General features: G+C 38.6%; 1 protein-coding gene across 1 annotated transcript in view; it reads left to right on the top strand.

Annotated features, from left to right (window-relative positions):
- Positions 1–15,385, top strand: part of OXCT1 (3-oxoacid CoA-transferase 1) — an 83,343-nt gene that overhangs the window by 43,882 nt on the left and 24,076 nt on the right. Inside the window, exons 8-13 of the mRNA XM_066339379.1 lie at positions 382–489; positions 3,053–3,164; positions 3,648–3,742; positions 4,409–4,457; positions 7,569–7,641; positions 8,406–8,481. Coding sequence (XP_066195476.1) covers positions 382–489; positions 3,053–3,164; positions 3,648–3,742; positions 4,409–4,457; positions 7,569–7,641; positions 8,406–8,481 — 513 coding nt within the window. The remainder of the gene's footprint in view (positions 1–381; positions 490–3,052; positions 3,165–3,647; positions 3,743–4,408; positions 4,458–7,568; positions 7,642–8,405; positions 8,482–15,385) is intronic.

Here is a 15,385-nt window from a genome sequence, read left to right as displayed (position 1 = left end):
CTCTGAATTAATACTTCTGCCTTATATTTTGGTATTTTGTTACTAGCATATTGCTTTCCTCTGTTTGGGGAGAAATTTTTTGTATTTACAGACAACTCTGATATAACTGTACACATTATATTTCTTCAAGTTGGCCAAAAAAATGGGCCAGTTAAAACATAAATTATCCTCAATTTGTATGAAGAAATTTACTTTGAAAGAAGAGGACAGATAAGCACCTAAGTTAACCTGGTTTAAAGACTATCTATTTTGTCCATTCCTTGGTTTTCTTGACATGATCTGCTATATATTTAATGTTTCAATTCAAAACTTCATTGGTGTTAAAACCTCTCATTGAATTATTCTTTCTAAATATTTTCGCTTTTCCTTTTCATTCTGTAGGTAGAGGAAATTGTTGATATAGGAGCATTTGCCCCAGAAGACATTCACGTTCCCAAAATCTATGTTGATCGTCTGTTACAAGGAGAGAAGTTCGAGAAGAGAATTGAAGTAAGTAGTTGAACTTGTCAGTCACAACATACTTCAGCTTGGGGTGTATTTAAAATTTGCATGGTTTTTAGTCTAGCCATGAAATCTTAGCAATGAAAAAAATAGTGTGGAACAGGCTTGTCCAGTTTTGCTAAAACCTGGAGCTTAGGTAGGTACTTACGTAGTTACGTGGGGGCCTGAGGATTGAACCTTCCTTCTTATACCTCAGACTCTATGGTTCAGTCCCTGAATAATTTAGGTCAACTGCCTGTAGCCCTGAATGACTTTACTGCAGTTGAAAATCTAGTGGAAAATGCTACTAAATTCTCCTTCCCTCTCTCTGTTCACCTGCTGTAGATGCAACAAGAAACACCTAGACAAGGATCTGACTTAGATAAGTAGATAAGTTCTTCTCCACTGGACAGCTTTTAATGTGGGCACATAGGGCCAGCCTCAGTCCCTTTTGTGCCATGTACTGAATTATGTTATATTGCAAAGGTCCTGGAAACCTTTCTTCCCTTTTCTTTAATCAGGAAGTTTTTTAACAAGTGGACTTTCTGGTCTGAATAAATGTCAATACCTAATGAAATTGCAGCAATAACATTCCACTACTGAAAACATGCAAGAAAATTATGATTATGTAATTGTTCTTTGTTGTTTCTGTGGCTTTGCCACACTCAGACTACATACCTATGTTCATTTTGGTGATGTGACAATGCTTTTGAAGTGCAGTTGAAAAGTCTCTATTTCTTCTGTGTCTCCATGCTCTGGAGGTGGGAATTGTTCAAAATGTCATCAGAAAAGCTGGTAGAAGGGAAGATATATGACAGAAGGAAAAAAAAAATCTGTGAGAAAAAAGTGCAGAAAGGAGTTGTAATAATTAAACTTCTGTTATTAAGATCAAGTCTCAAAGTCCTAGGAAGTCGTACGAGGCCTTTTCTCCAAGCATTCTCTTCTATGAATTCTAAGGTTAAGAGGCCTTTTTTTAATTCCATCTGTTCATTCTGCAAAAGCATATTGCATGTTGTTGAGTAACTGACTGCAAACAGATGTGTCAAACCTTTTTTTTTCCTTTTCCTCTGGTTATGTTGGTTAGATTGCAATTAATGGCCTGTTTTCTTCTTCTAAATGGCTGCATTATCTCCCAGAAAAGCTCTTTACCTTTTATGACAGAAATATTTTTTTAATTTATTAAACTATTACTGCATCTCAGCTGCAGAAGTGAACACCTATTTAATCCTGAATACCTGGTGAATACCCACCTAGTCATCTGCCTCCTTCCCTAAATACTTCAGAAAAAAAGTGGGGCAGGGTGAGGGAGAAAGTGACTATAAACTGCCAAGCAAAATTTTAGTGGAGATTAAGTTCTATTATGCAATTTTGTAATTCTGGCAGTGGCACATCTCACTAGGTATAGGTACAGGAAGGAAAAGGCAGATTTCTTTACTCTTCTGTTAAATTTTATAAATTTCTGTACACATAAAAGCACTGAATATGGTAAGTGATGAGAGAAGATGAAGAATATAAGAAATAAAGAGAAGCTAGTCTGTCATAATTCTTACTGGCTTTAAATAGCAGTTCCTGCCTGATATGGCTGAGAAGTGGTCTTTCTAGCACCAGCTATAATTTCTATCCAGCCTTCTCTTTGCTGTGTAGAAACCCTCTCTAATTCTTCTTACTTTATGCATCATCCACAAGTGAAGCAATTCTAGGGAAAATAGCCAAGGCATAAAAAGGAAATTGATGGGAAATTCAAGAGGATTGATACTGACTGTTTCTGACTGCCTAAGGGGAAAGTGACTCTGCAAAAATTCTTTTGTGGTGATGAAAAGTAACAGGATAATTTTTTCTGATGTGTTAATTGTAGCCTGAAGAAGGAGAGGATATGAAGACATATGGGCGTGCAGGACATGATGTTGCCCAGAGGAAGTTGATATGCATAGGAGAGATGTGCAAAGAACATAATCTAAGTAGACAATAATTTAAAAGAAATGTTACGAACTTCTTGAATGTCATGGCATTTTCACATACACGTGATTTACAAAACATGAACTTAAGATGAGAAAATACCAGGAAACAACTTCATGAGGTGTGCAAGATTATAGAGTTAAGTTTGAAAATTTTGATTTATAGCTCCTGGTATTTTTAGATGAATGGCATTTGTCTATCTCATCCTTACCAATCTAGAATAGATCATTGAATTGGATGAATGCAGAAAGAGAGCAGTATTTGTATTTTTAGCTGACATTTTACAAATCTATTTAAGTAATTCTGGGGTAATGAATCTCAGGCTTGCTAGTATTTGCACTACTGCTTGGTGCCTTCTTCACCAGTTCTCTATGTATCAGGCTTAGCAGTACAGACAAAGAAATAATATTTTGCACTAAGGCTGTCGTTGGCGGTATTTGATGACTCCATTTGCTTAGCTAAGCTTGAATGCATAAAATAAAAGGTCATTTTTTTGTCGAAGATGAAAAAATAACTTTATTCTTAGACCAAGTGCAATCACAAATCAAGCTTTTGTGTCTTGAGAAGCAAGAATCTGGATTCTAATCTTTACTTAGGATTACTTCTTATTTTGCAGCGCTTATCAATCCGAAAGCCTGGAGACTCAACAGCCAAACAAAAAAAAGGAGACAATGTGAGGGAGAGGATCATCAAACGGGCTGCTTTAGAGTTTGAGGATGGCATGTATGGTATCCTTCAGCTGTGCTACAGGTTAAAGTGATTGCTGACTAGAATAAGAAACCCATCTGGTTTGCTTAGAACAGGTTGATTAACTGCTCATTGTCTTTAGCAGACCCTGTGATTCTCTCATTTTATTAATACGCAATTGAAATAGAGGGGATGCTAAGACATAAAATACTCGGGATTTTTATGTCTGGTGGCTCTGTTAGCAGTTGAATGTGTTAGAGAATTTCTTGAAAAAGTTGGAAAAGAAGTTTTATTTGCACTGTCAATTTTTTTCATGTAAAGGATTGGACAGAATGCAGTTAGACAGTCCAAATGGCAAAATAATTCATCACAAATAAGAGGTATCTATGTAAAAACAAATGTGCTTGTGAAGGAACAAATGTGCTTGTGAAGGGAACAGTTCTAATCTACTCTTATTATAATAGTAATTCTTTAAAATTTACTAGTTTGCAATAAGTGTTTCTGCCTTAACCACTTCTTTTCAGCTAATCTGGGTATTGGAATCCCACTATTGGCCAGTAACTTCATCAGTCCAGACATAACTGTTCACTTACAGAGTGAAAATGGAGTCCTGGGTTTGGTAAGAGTATATCTTGGTCAGTCATTATAGTGTTTTTATTTTCCCTGTTGCTGGGTTTTATTTCCTGGTCCAGCTTGATTATAATATTACTAAAAATATATGTGCTATATTATGTCATCATAAAATTCTCACTGTGCTGCAGGGAAGTTTTTAAGAAAATGCTCATTTTATGATTGTGGTGCTACTTTGCTAAGGATGTCCTTAAGTACATATGTTTCTGGACACAAAACCCTCAGGAATTTGCAAGACCAAGCACTGTAAACCTTAGCAAGCATAATTTTAAATAAAGCTTAAACTGAATATTATTTTTACTGCTGAATGGCTTTATGAAGTTGCAGTTACAACCTTTTTTTTAAAAAGTCTGTCACTTTGGTTAAGAACAAAAAGAAACTCAAACAAACCTCTTGCTTCATGGTTGTTTAATAATTTTAACATCCTTGAAAAATATTCCATCAGGCTATCCATTTATACTTGATATAAACTGGCTTGTAATGTCAGGAATCTTTTCTGATAAAAAATAGAATTCTGGTTAAAAAAAAGATTAAAAAATACATGTCTGCCATGGTCTGGTTTTGATAATAAGCGTTAGAAATAATATGGCAATTATTAATTATATTTTAAAGGTATTTTATTATAAAGCTTGACACACATCTGTATTGTTGTCAGGGTCCTTATCCACTTGAAAATGAAGTAGATCCAGATCTGATTAATGCAGGTAAATGCTTTAATTAAATTTAATTAATGGAAAATGAATAACCATGTTAATTTAAAAAAATTCTTTTGATTCAGTATTTGAACCTAGAGTCATGTTTTATTTCATAATAAATATTAATGTATTTGCCTTTTTTTAAGTGACAGTCTTCTTCTACAGGGAGAGACTCTCTTCCAGGCCCGTCACTAAATGGTGAAATCATCCTTTTCAGAAGTGAGATTGTTTTGTGCAGCCTGTAGGGGAATATGGGTTTGTTTTTCTGCTGCTTTTCACCTTGAGTCTTCTAGAAAATTGTTTTCAGTATGCTTGGGACATGTTTTAAAACATCCTGTGTATAATGGCCTCGTTTATTCCTAGCCAGGAGTATACTCATTTGCATTCAGAGAGGGAGTGGTAACCAAGGCAGGGGGAAAGAGCTGCCCAGCTGGGACCTGGCACACTGAGGGCACTGCTGTGAGTGGCTGCTTTTGCCACTTTTAGCAGGGAATGTAAGTTTTCACATACTGTTGTTGCCCAGCTATTTTGGGGCATTTCACCTCAGAAGATGCTATTCAATGTAAAAATGTAAGTTTCTTAAGATTTAGTGCACCTGTCTGATTTCTGGTTTTTTCATGGAAAAGTTGTGCCTGTGTACATTCTCTGTCTCCATGTAAAAATACGCCTGAATATTGCATTGTGATAAACAGAAGTAGGACTTGTTAACTTTGTTATTGATATTAATGGTATAGGTTATCGACCTGACACTTCTTTTTTCATATGGAAAATATACACATTTCATATTTTTTATTCAAATATACACATACATACATACATACAAATACATATATGGGTGTCTACATATGTATCTATACAGACAGTACCTTTCTCAGGAGCTGCTAGCAAGTACAGTTAAACTCTGAAAAGTTAAAGAGATAAACCAATGACATATAATTTTAATTTATTTTTCAGTCCACAAATTGTTCACTGACTTGAAATGTTTGCTGCTTGGCTCAGCTAAATGATACTTATCACAGTGCTGTGTAATTGCCATTATTACTATATTTTAAATGTGGTGTTATTTGAGGCCATTTTCTGATTTGAAATTAAAAATTATTTAAGAAATTGAGTCCAGCATTTCACCAGTATTTATGTAATTGCTTTGAGAACTGCATGAAGGAATATGTCAGGGGAGTTACTGGAAGAAAAAAATATTTAGAAGAAAAAATACTATGAGAGAAATTATATGCATGCACACTAGAACTTTAATTTTATTATTGGTGTGTATGAAAAATGAACATATTAACAAAATGACAGTGAAAAAATCCAATAACTTCATAAATTCTCTGAAAAAATCGTACTTTAACATGAAAATCAACATGATCTTGAATTGTTGTTTATAGTTGATAAATATTTTTAAGAGTTAATCTGAAAGGGATGAAGCTAACATAAAAGGTCAGAATGCAACATGAAAATTAGATTATTGTAGTATTGTTAATTCAGTGTTAAGAAGCTTCACATGTCCTCTGAAGCTGCAGTAAACAGGACATGGGATAGACAAACATGAGACCTACAACCAAAATAATTATTGCTATAATTGCTGAAACATTCATGTCATTTGATTAGGTTGGATTAGGACTATTCTAGGTGCTTTCCAATCAAATTTGTAAAATCATGTCAAGAAAACAGAAGCTGGATTGCAGAGGAATAGAAATTAATCTTGTTCTCATTCATTAACTGGAGTGATCCAGTATCAGCCTCGAAGTCCAGTTTAAAACATATATCTGGTTTGGGCTTTTACCAAATTTCTTTCTGCAAATGTAATTGTATTGCTCTGAAATATTGTATGTGTTTTTCTGTTTGTCCTGTTTTCTTAATGTCTCTCTTGAAGTGTATCTTGACTGAAAGGTAGACTACTGTAATACAGCAGAGATAGAAATACTGACCTCCTGAGAGCATTTTAAGAAGTGATACTCTATTTACGCTAATCTGTGGTCCTAAGCCTGTGTGTCTTTTTTCTCATCATTGTTACTTTATCCCAGGTTTCTCTCCATGCTGCTGCATGCAACCCCTGTTTTCCCTCTCACTGCCTTGGGTGGGTGCCCTGTAGAGAAGGATTATTCATGCTATCTCAGCAGGTCTGGGTGTTAGCATGGTGAATTCTTGAGAAGGGTGCACTTGTATGATATTAATTCTATACTATTCTATTTAATTTCCCTACAAATGGCATAAAATATACCTCAGATGAGTTCAATAATTAAAGCACACATCTTAGATTTCTATTTTAAGTTTTATGCACTGTTTCTTTTCCTTTTTGCATTCTCTTATTTAAACTCATTGTCTTTTTTCCTCTGTTTTCATGGAAACCATGTAGTGATGCATCATTCCCCTTCCCCTTTGTTGCTACTCTGTTTCTTCACTATGTCACATATTGATAAAATATTTTGATTTGGGTTTTTTTCTCTGAAGTTTACAATTTTTTTTTAATAATTTCATCTTCATCTGTGTTTCTTCTGCCTTTTCAGAGGCAGCCTGTGTAAATATTTGTTGCTTAGACTGATTCAAAGAGCTTGCAGAAGAGGAAGTAAAGGGCCCTGAACAAAGTCAAGATAAAACACTTCCAGGTGTGCTTCATTGCTTGACTCAAGCATTGTTCAGAGAACAGTACAGCACATTTTCTTGTGCCCTTTTAAAAAGCACGAATAGGCTACACCTGTCATTTATTTTTTGTATTTTTCATCATTAGCAGTATAAACTGTTCAATCCAATCTGCTTGCTTTTCTTCGCAGTCTCTCTGTTTATCTTTCTTTGTTTAAAAAGACAGTTACTTCTCGCTTTTTCTGTGAGTGGAGCAGAAAGCTAAAGTCCATAGATATTTCATACAGTCTGATGTTTGTGATAGCTTGCCTGGAAGTGCTGGTGGTCAAATGGCAGGCAATCCTACCATTATAAACTCTAACAAACTGCTTCACAATTCAATAGGATAGATGAGTTTTACATGTGATGTAGCAACTGTAATCAGGTCTGTAGTTGTACTGAATCCAAAGGAATTTGATAAAAACCTCCTATTTCTTGGTAAATAGCTGTGACTTCATTTGTCAAAGAAACAATGCATACTGTAGCTTATTTCTTTTACAGGTAAGGAGACAGTCACTGTTCTGCCAGGTTCTTCCTATTTCTCTAGCGATGAATCATTTGCGATGATAAGAGGGTATGTAACAACACAAATTCTGATCTTTTTGAAACAGGAAAAGAATAAACTGCGTCAGTGACTGAACTCATTAGTATTTCTTCCAAATGGGGTTAGCATTTAACAACCTGTAAAATTATCATGGACTTAATCAGTGATGGTTTACAGAGGGTAGATCTAGCTATTGGAAATAAAAAACCACTAAACTAACAGATACCATGGTGATGTTTGTGCCAACCACCACCTGGCCATCTATAAACACATTTATAATGATGTTTTAACAACTATTTTTTGGTCCTTTCCAAGTATCTAATCTGTACTTGCACTCAGTATATTTTCTTTGCTCAGCTTGTAACTGTGATCCTTATTCCACCTCCTTAATGGAAATTCAATGTCTGCACCTGTTTTTTGTTTATTTTTCAGAAAGCAGGTTGGATGCAAACAAACACTAAATCCTAATGGCTCTGAAAAGATAATGGGTGCATGTAAATATGTTAAGGAGTGCACTAAAAAGTATGAGTTCAGAGATTATTGACTGTGCATGCAATTAACCAAACCAGACAAAAGTAGGAACATTTTTGAGGCTCAATAGACATAAAAAAAACATTTGCATCAGTGATACATCGAGGGGGAAAAAACCCCAAATACATGTGTCACAAATGGTTTCTACCTTTTTCATATGCCATATTTTTTAAATTGATGTAATGAGAATGAATAAAAGCTTGTTAAGATTTGTGGGCCGTTACTTGAACATGATACGCTAATTACACACTTTCTGTTACCAGAGGCCATGTTGATTTGACAATGCTTGGAGCTATGCAGGTGTCTAAGTACGGTGACCTGGCAAACTGGATGATTCCTGTAAGTAGGTTTTTGAACTACTCTCAGTGTTTAGGATAACACAAATATAGCTGAGGACCAGTCAAAGGAGAAAAGGGCAGAAGTACAATGGGGGTTGTGAAACTAAAAGTGTTAAAATAGAAGATATGTGTATTTTTTCCTGCATACTGCTGGCACAAAGCAATCTGTTATCAGAAGTCAGCCTTCTTAAAGTATATTGCACATCATGAAAAGCAAAACATTTTTTATGCAAGCCTTTTTCCTGCGTTTTATATCCATGCCATTCAAATGACACTCTTTTTTTTTTGGCTGAGGAATCATGCTTTTTCTTGACAGTGATGACTCTTGTATGGTTCTACCTGGAGCAGTAAGTTGAAGGAAAGTGTAAACCAGTGTGTAGTTAATTATAATAAAAGTCTGCATTATTTTTCTGTGTTCCTGTCAAAAGTTTGCAGCATTACCCTTTCAAATACATTAAGAAAAAAGCAATAATACTGTATTTAGCCAAACACACCTTCAGGTTTCAAGGATAGAAATATAGGGTAATTCCAGCATTATTTAAGCAGCTGATAACATTAAGCCATTCTTTGAACTTTATGTTCTAACATCAGACAACATTAGTAACTTTCATACTGTTGGCAAGTTTGATATTTTCAATAGATTTCAATATAGTACTTTCAGATATGGTTTGTATCAGAGATGTCTAGAAGCAAATTTTCTTATTAACCTTGTTTAAAGTAATGAGATGTATTTCTGTCTGCCTGAGGAGTGTTAAAGGCCTTGGGAAACTGGAAGATGATTAGAGGAGGACAAAAACCCAAATGAATGTCCTTGTCTCTTGGAGAAGCATTAGTTCAACCCAGCAGAGGGACCTACAGCAGACCTTTGAGCACAGAAGTCATGGAGCAGTGGCTCGAGCTTTAATTGACAGGGGACAGGCTGACGCTGGAGCCACACAAGTAGATGTGGGAGAAAGGGTTATGTGAAGGGCTAGTCCGGGTGTCTGTGTGAGTAGTTGTGGGCAGTGAGAAGGGTTATGGCTAGATTGAAATGTGCCTTTCAAGATCTGAACTATCAAAAGATGAAGATAGCATTTTGTACTAATAAAAAGATCCATTTACACATGCATTTCATGAAACATTGAAGCTAAGATGGATTGTAATCTTTCTCAAAATGATGCAGATTTATATGTTCTTCTCTCGGTGCTTTATGTTATCTAAAAGATAACTGATTTTAGTTTTTCATTCATATATATTGAGAAGATTATTTTTTATATCTGGTATTGCTTATTTTACCTATGAAGTTGCCTCTCAGTTCTGTTCAACCCCAAATACATGAATGACAGGTATGTTTTCTGTTACTGCATGCAGGTAATCACAGGGTCCTAAAGAGTGACTTTGTGTCTCTGAACCCGGGGTTGTGGGATTGTGTCCTGGTTTGGAGTAAATTAGGGAAGAACCTCCAAAAGGAGTCCCCTAAACCAAACCTCCACCACCCCTTCCCCCCCCAGCCCTGGGTTCGGGAAGGAAAATACCTCGGAGGAAAGTGGAAAAACCGGTTTATTGACAAAAATACACTCCCCAACACCGAATAGTGGGAAAAGATGGGTTACTGTGACGATGGGGAGAGTGCTGACGCGTCTCTGTCTGGCCCAGGTCTTCTCCAACTTCTCAGGTCAGGTCAGGTCCGGAGCCGGTTCAGACCTTGGGGGGGCGGCGGGGGGGAGAAAGGAAGGAGGGAAAAAAAACCAAACAGAAGCAGCGGGGGGGGGAAGAAAAACGGCAGCAGGGGCAGCTGGAGAGCAGAGCGAAGCAAAGCGAAGCAAAGAAGGCAAAAGCAGCCGAGCCAGCTGAAGCAAGAGCCGAAAGCAGCCAAGAAGGAAAAAGGAGGCAGGAACTGCAGGCTCCCGCCCAAGAGGGCGGGATTCAGCTGCGAGACATAACAACATATCCAAGATATGGGATGGATGTATGGGATAGGAGGCAGCTCAACCCAGAACCCAGAACAGATTGTAAGGGCACAACTGTAATAGTGCTGATAAAGTGGCAAAGATGGATTCTTGTTTGAATATCTGAATATCTGTTTGAATATCTGAATATCTGTTCAACAGATATTTGAATATCTGTTTATGCAGAAACACAGACAGGAGTAGCAAAGGCATCCAGGGAGGCAGAATAGAGGTTCAGGGACAAGAACAGCTTCGAACAGAATCAGGGAGGAGAATGAGGAGGGGGCTGAGGGCACAAAGTTATAAACAAGATGAATGGGATGAATCTGAGGATCAAGGTCCAGTAGGGATACAGGGGGGTTAACAGGAACCGGAGGGGGACCCAACAGGGTAACGGGTGGGGTACTGCGCCAAGGCAGAACCAGTGTGGTTCAAAGGAATGAAGAACATTCTAGGAGGGGTGCATGTCTGGTGAATGAGGGCTGAACAGGGTGACATAAACGTAAAAAACCAATAGAACAATGAAACCTAAGAGATATTAACGTGGCTGCAAAGGCCCACGGGAGGAAGGTTTCCCTCACCCTAGTCTCGAGGGTTGTTTCTCATCTGCATTAGCCCCTCCATGGCTGAGGCACAATAACCTTGGTGGCAGGTCCCTGGGCCTCCACAGTTTTCAAAACAGGAAAGTATAAAATACGACTTCCCATACTCTTTGACTTTTTGTTACCTTTGACATGTACATTGTCGCTACATTACTACAGTATGCATCAGATGGATCCTTGTTACTTTTTGCTGTTGTCATTTTCCACTCTTACTAACCTTTGGCTGTTTGCAGATTTCCTCTGCAGTGAGTTTGTATTTACTCATGAGTAAATATGCCAATGACACTTCATAAATCCAGCCAGGACCCTTTCCAAGCAGCAATAATTTCTCTTTGGTTACTTCTATGGAGATCTGTTGGATGGATGATTCTTAATCTACTTTATTGATGTGTTACTACTGTTCTACAGTACAGATTTTTTAAATGCTATTAACCAGCCCATAGATATACAGATCTTCCTGCTTTTCCTGTAAATAAGATGATACAATATTGTCAATTTAATGTAATTATGACCAAGATGTGTTTCTTTTTTAGTCACAAGATTTGTGTGTGGATGATACAAAGATTGACTTTGCTGAAAACTTATAGCATAAGGAAACTTCAAGCTGTATTTTGTTCTGAGATTTTTCACTTTTCATTTCATTTCGGTTAAATATTTCTTATACACTGTAGCATTTGGATTCTTGTATTGATGTTATTAGCCATTATTTCAAAGGCAAGTAATAGCTCTATATGTTTTGAGTAAGTACCATGATGAATCAGTCCTTTCTGTCCCATAAGAGCCTGATAACACTTGGGCCCTAGTGTGTACATGTGTGTATTTACTTGCACTTATTACTAGGAACTGAGCTGAGGAAGTCTCATTGCAGCAATTACAGCCCTTTCTTTCCTCTTATCTCCTGACTTTTAATGGAGAGAAAAACCCCATGAGTAAAAGAAGAAGAGAGTGTGAATATTTTAGCACATGCAGTAAACAGTGCTGTTTGCTTAGCCAGAAGTTACTTCCTAAATACTGACATTTATTGGTAATTTTGTTCCATTAAGTGCTACAACTTAGTGGCCTTTTGTCTTCCTTACTTTGGTATTTCTCCAACTAACAAGAGGGTTTCTGAGGAGGGAAAGGAGAAGGAGGCAAATTTCTATGTATCCCCTGGGAAGAGAATGCTGTTGTGAGAAGCTGGCCAAGAGAGGTTGAAGAGAAGCACAGAGGTCAAGACCATGGAGTGGGGCAGATAGGCCAGAACAGGTAACCCATGGCTGCTGGTTGCTACTGGATGGAGCCACATTTCATCATTTCATTTAATGAGTGCAGGACATTTGTAACGTATCTATGTGTCTGAAGTTAGTATCAGAAATTGTTGCCAGCAGGGCAGCTTCCCAGCGTGTACAGAGCAATAACATTAGTTGTCACACGTGTGATTGGCTGCACATATCTCTGCATGTACTTGCTTTCAGTTCCTTTCAACTAGTGTCTTTTAGAAACCCTAATAATAGAAGCTTTTATGAAACAGTTTCTGCTGCCCTTATGCAAGGGCCACATCTACTAAAAAGTACTACAGCTGCAGCTTGCACAGAGCAGTCCTTTATTTTCCCCATCCTTCCTAAGAGAAGGCACATAACTATGATGGTTGTTGTGATGTGTATCAGAGGCTGGGCATAGGTCAAAACAAAACACCAGAACTTCTGCCATGTTGCCCTGTGGCACCAAGGCCTCTGTCTTTTTAATACGCATTTCTGAACAACCCATGACATTAAACAATCCTCATATGACTACTTATACAGCTGACATGCTGTACCAGCAGAAGAAGTATTGAAACAATAGTGGAGGGTCTCTGCAGCTGGAAGTTGATGAATCTGAAAGCATAAAATGGATGAAATGTCCATGACATCAGATATATATCAAAATGTATCTAACACGTCAAAAATATAATTGTGTAGTAAATAATTTATGAGATGATGACGTACTCAAGAGGACTACAAGGATGTCATGAGGTTATGTAGGGAGAGTATCAGAAAAGCCAAAGGCCAGCTTAATTCAGCTACTGCCATAGAAGACAGTAAGAAGTGCTCCTATAAATACATCAGTAACAAAAGAAGGGCTAGGGAAGTTCTCCGTCCTTATTGGAGGCTGTTGGGGAAGATGAAACAGGGAAACCTTATAAATATGATTGCTTGGCAAAAGATTCTGAAAATATGAAACCTATAATTGAAGTAGAAATGAAAGCTAGCTTTGAGTTGTAGGATACTGAGCTTTAGTTACTATATAACCTGAAAACAATAGTCTAGCCAGCTGAAGGAGAATCCGTTTTGATTGAACAATACCCTCCTGCTAGCTGACAGATTCAAAGGTCAATGCAACAAGAAAATAGTCTAAAGAATAGCTTTTAGAGTTTAAAATGTAACACAGCATGATAATGTATTAGTTCTTACAGGCTGTATGTAGATTCTATAGGATTGTGTCTTGTAGTGGTTGGTTAGTGTAAATTAGAATATTCACCACAGAAAGAGATATAGTGTATTGTAACAAGAACTTATCCCTCTTTTGCTCCCTCTCTCTTGCTCTTGCCCTCTTGGCACACCCCCTCTCTCTTAGCTCCTTCTCTTGCTCCCCCTCTCCCCCTATCCCATTCTCTCTCCCACTCTCTCTCACTCTCTCTTTCGGGCATGCTTATAGCTGTGCTTGGTAGCTTAAGCAGAGCTCTTGCAGCCACAACCTAAGCAATAGGCCTCATGTTTCAAGAGCTGCCCTGGACTCATGAGAGATTGCTTCTTACCGTCCAGTCAACATCCTGACTGATCTTACAGGATGCAGGGGGAAACACAGTGACAAAAGACATGGAAAAGGCTGAAGTACCTAATACCTTTTTTGCCTTAGTCTTTTATTGTAACACCAGTTTTTCCCCAGGGACTGAGCCCTCTGAGCTGGAAAACGGGGACAGGCAGCAGAATAAAGCCTCCACATTTCGGGGGAACTGGTCACCAACCTGCCACGCTACTTACACATGCAAGTCTGTAGGACCAGATGGGAGCCACCCCAAGATACTGAGGGAACTGGTGAATGTGCTCACTGAGACACTTTCCATCATTTTGCAGCAGACCTGATTAATCTGGGAGGTGAAGGACCAGAAGGAATATCCGGGGAATTGCAGGTCTGAGCCTGACCTCAGTGTTAGGGAAGGTCGTGGAATAGTTCATCCTGAGTGCCATCATGCAGGGCATACAGGACAAACAGGGGATCAGATAGATGGGTTTAGGAAAGGCAGTTCCTGCTTGAGAACCTGATCTTCTTCCATGACAAGGTGTCTGGCTTAGTGAATGGGGGAAAGGCTGTATATGTTGTCTGCCTGGACTTCAGTAAAGCTTTTGACATCATTTCCCATAACACTGTTCTGGAAAAACTGGCTGCTCATGGCTTGGATGCGGGGACAGTTGGGTGGGTAAAGAACTGTGGATGGCTGGATCCAGGGAGTGGTGCTGAATGGAGTTAAATCCATCTGGGGCCAGTCACCAGTAGAGTTCCTCAGGGCTCAGTATGGGAGCCAACCCTGATTAATATCTTTATTGATGGTCTGGACAAGGGCATTGAGTGTACTTCAGTCAGTTTGCAGGTGACAGAGAGCTGGGTGGTATCTGCTGGAGGGCAGGAAGGCTCTGCAGAGGGATGTGGACAGGCTGGATCATGGGCTGAGACCAGTCATCTGAAGTTCAACAAGGCCCAGGGCTGGGTCCTGCCCTTGGGTCACAACAACCCCAGGCAGGGCCACAGGCTGGGGCAGAGTGGCTGGAAAGCTGCCCAGGAAAAACTTTGCAGTGCTGGAGCTTGTTCACAAAAGAGCAACAAAACTGGTGAAGGGTCTGTAGGACAAGTGCTGTGAGAAGCAGCTGAGGGAGTTGGGGGTGTTTAGCCTGGAGAAAAGGAGGCTCAGGGAACACCTTACCACTCTCTGCATCTCCCTGAAAGGAGGTTGTAGCCAGGGGTTCAGCCTCTTCTCCCAATAACTGATAGTACAAGAGGAAACAGCCTCAATTTTTTTCAGGGCAGGTTTAGATTGAACAGTAGGAGCACTTTCCTCACCAAAAAAGTTGTCAAGCATTGGTCCAGACTCTGCAGGGAAGTGGTGGAGTCAGCATCCCTGGAGGTATTTAGAAGATGTGTAGATATAGCACTTAGTACCCACCATCAAAGAGGACGGATTAATAAACTGGATTTGTGTAAGTTCACAAGGGCAGACAGGATACATCCAAAGGTACCATAGAAGCTGGCCATTTCCTAAGGCAGTAGACTCAAAGCCTAGTGTCCAGAAGTTAAGAAGCAGCAGCCTCAGAGATGATAGAGGACCTGACACGATTTAGCATCCCTATTCTCTAGAAACAAT

Source organism: Sylvia atricapilla, chromosome Z (assembly GCF_009819655.1).
Source record: "Sylvia atricapilla isolate bSylAtr1 chromosome Z, bSylAtr1.pri, whole genome shotgun sequence".
NCBI lineage: Eukaryota > Metazoa > Chordata > Aves > Passeriformes > Sylviidae > Sylvia > Sylvia atricapilla.
This window is presented reverse-complemented; position numbering and strand designations above follow the sequence as displayed.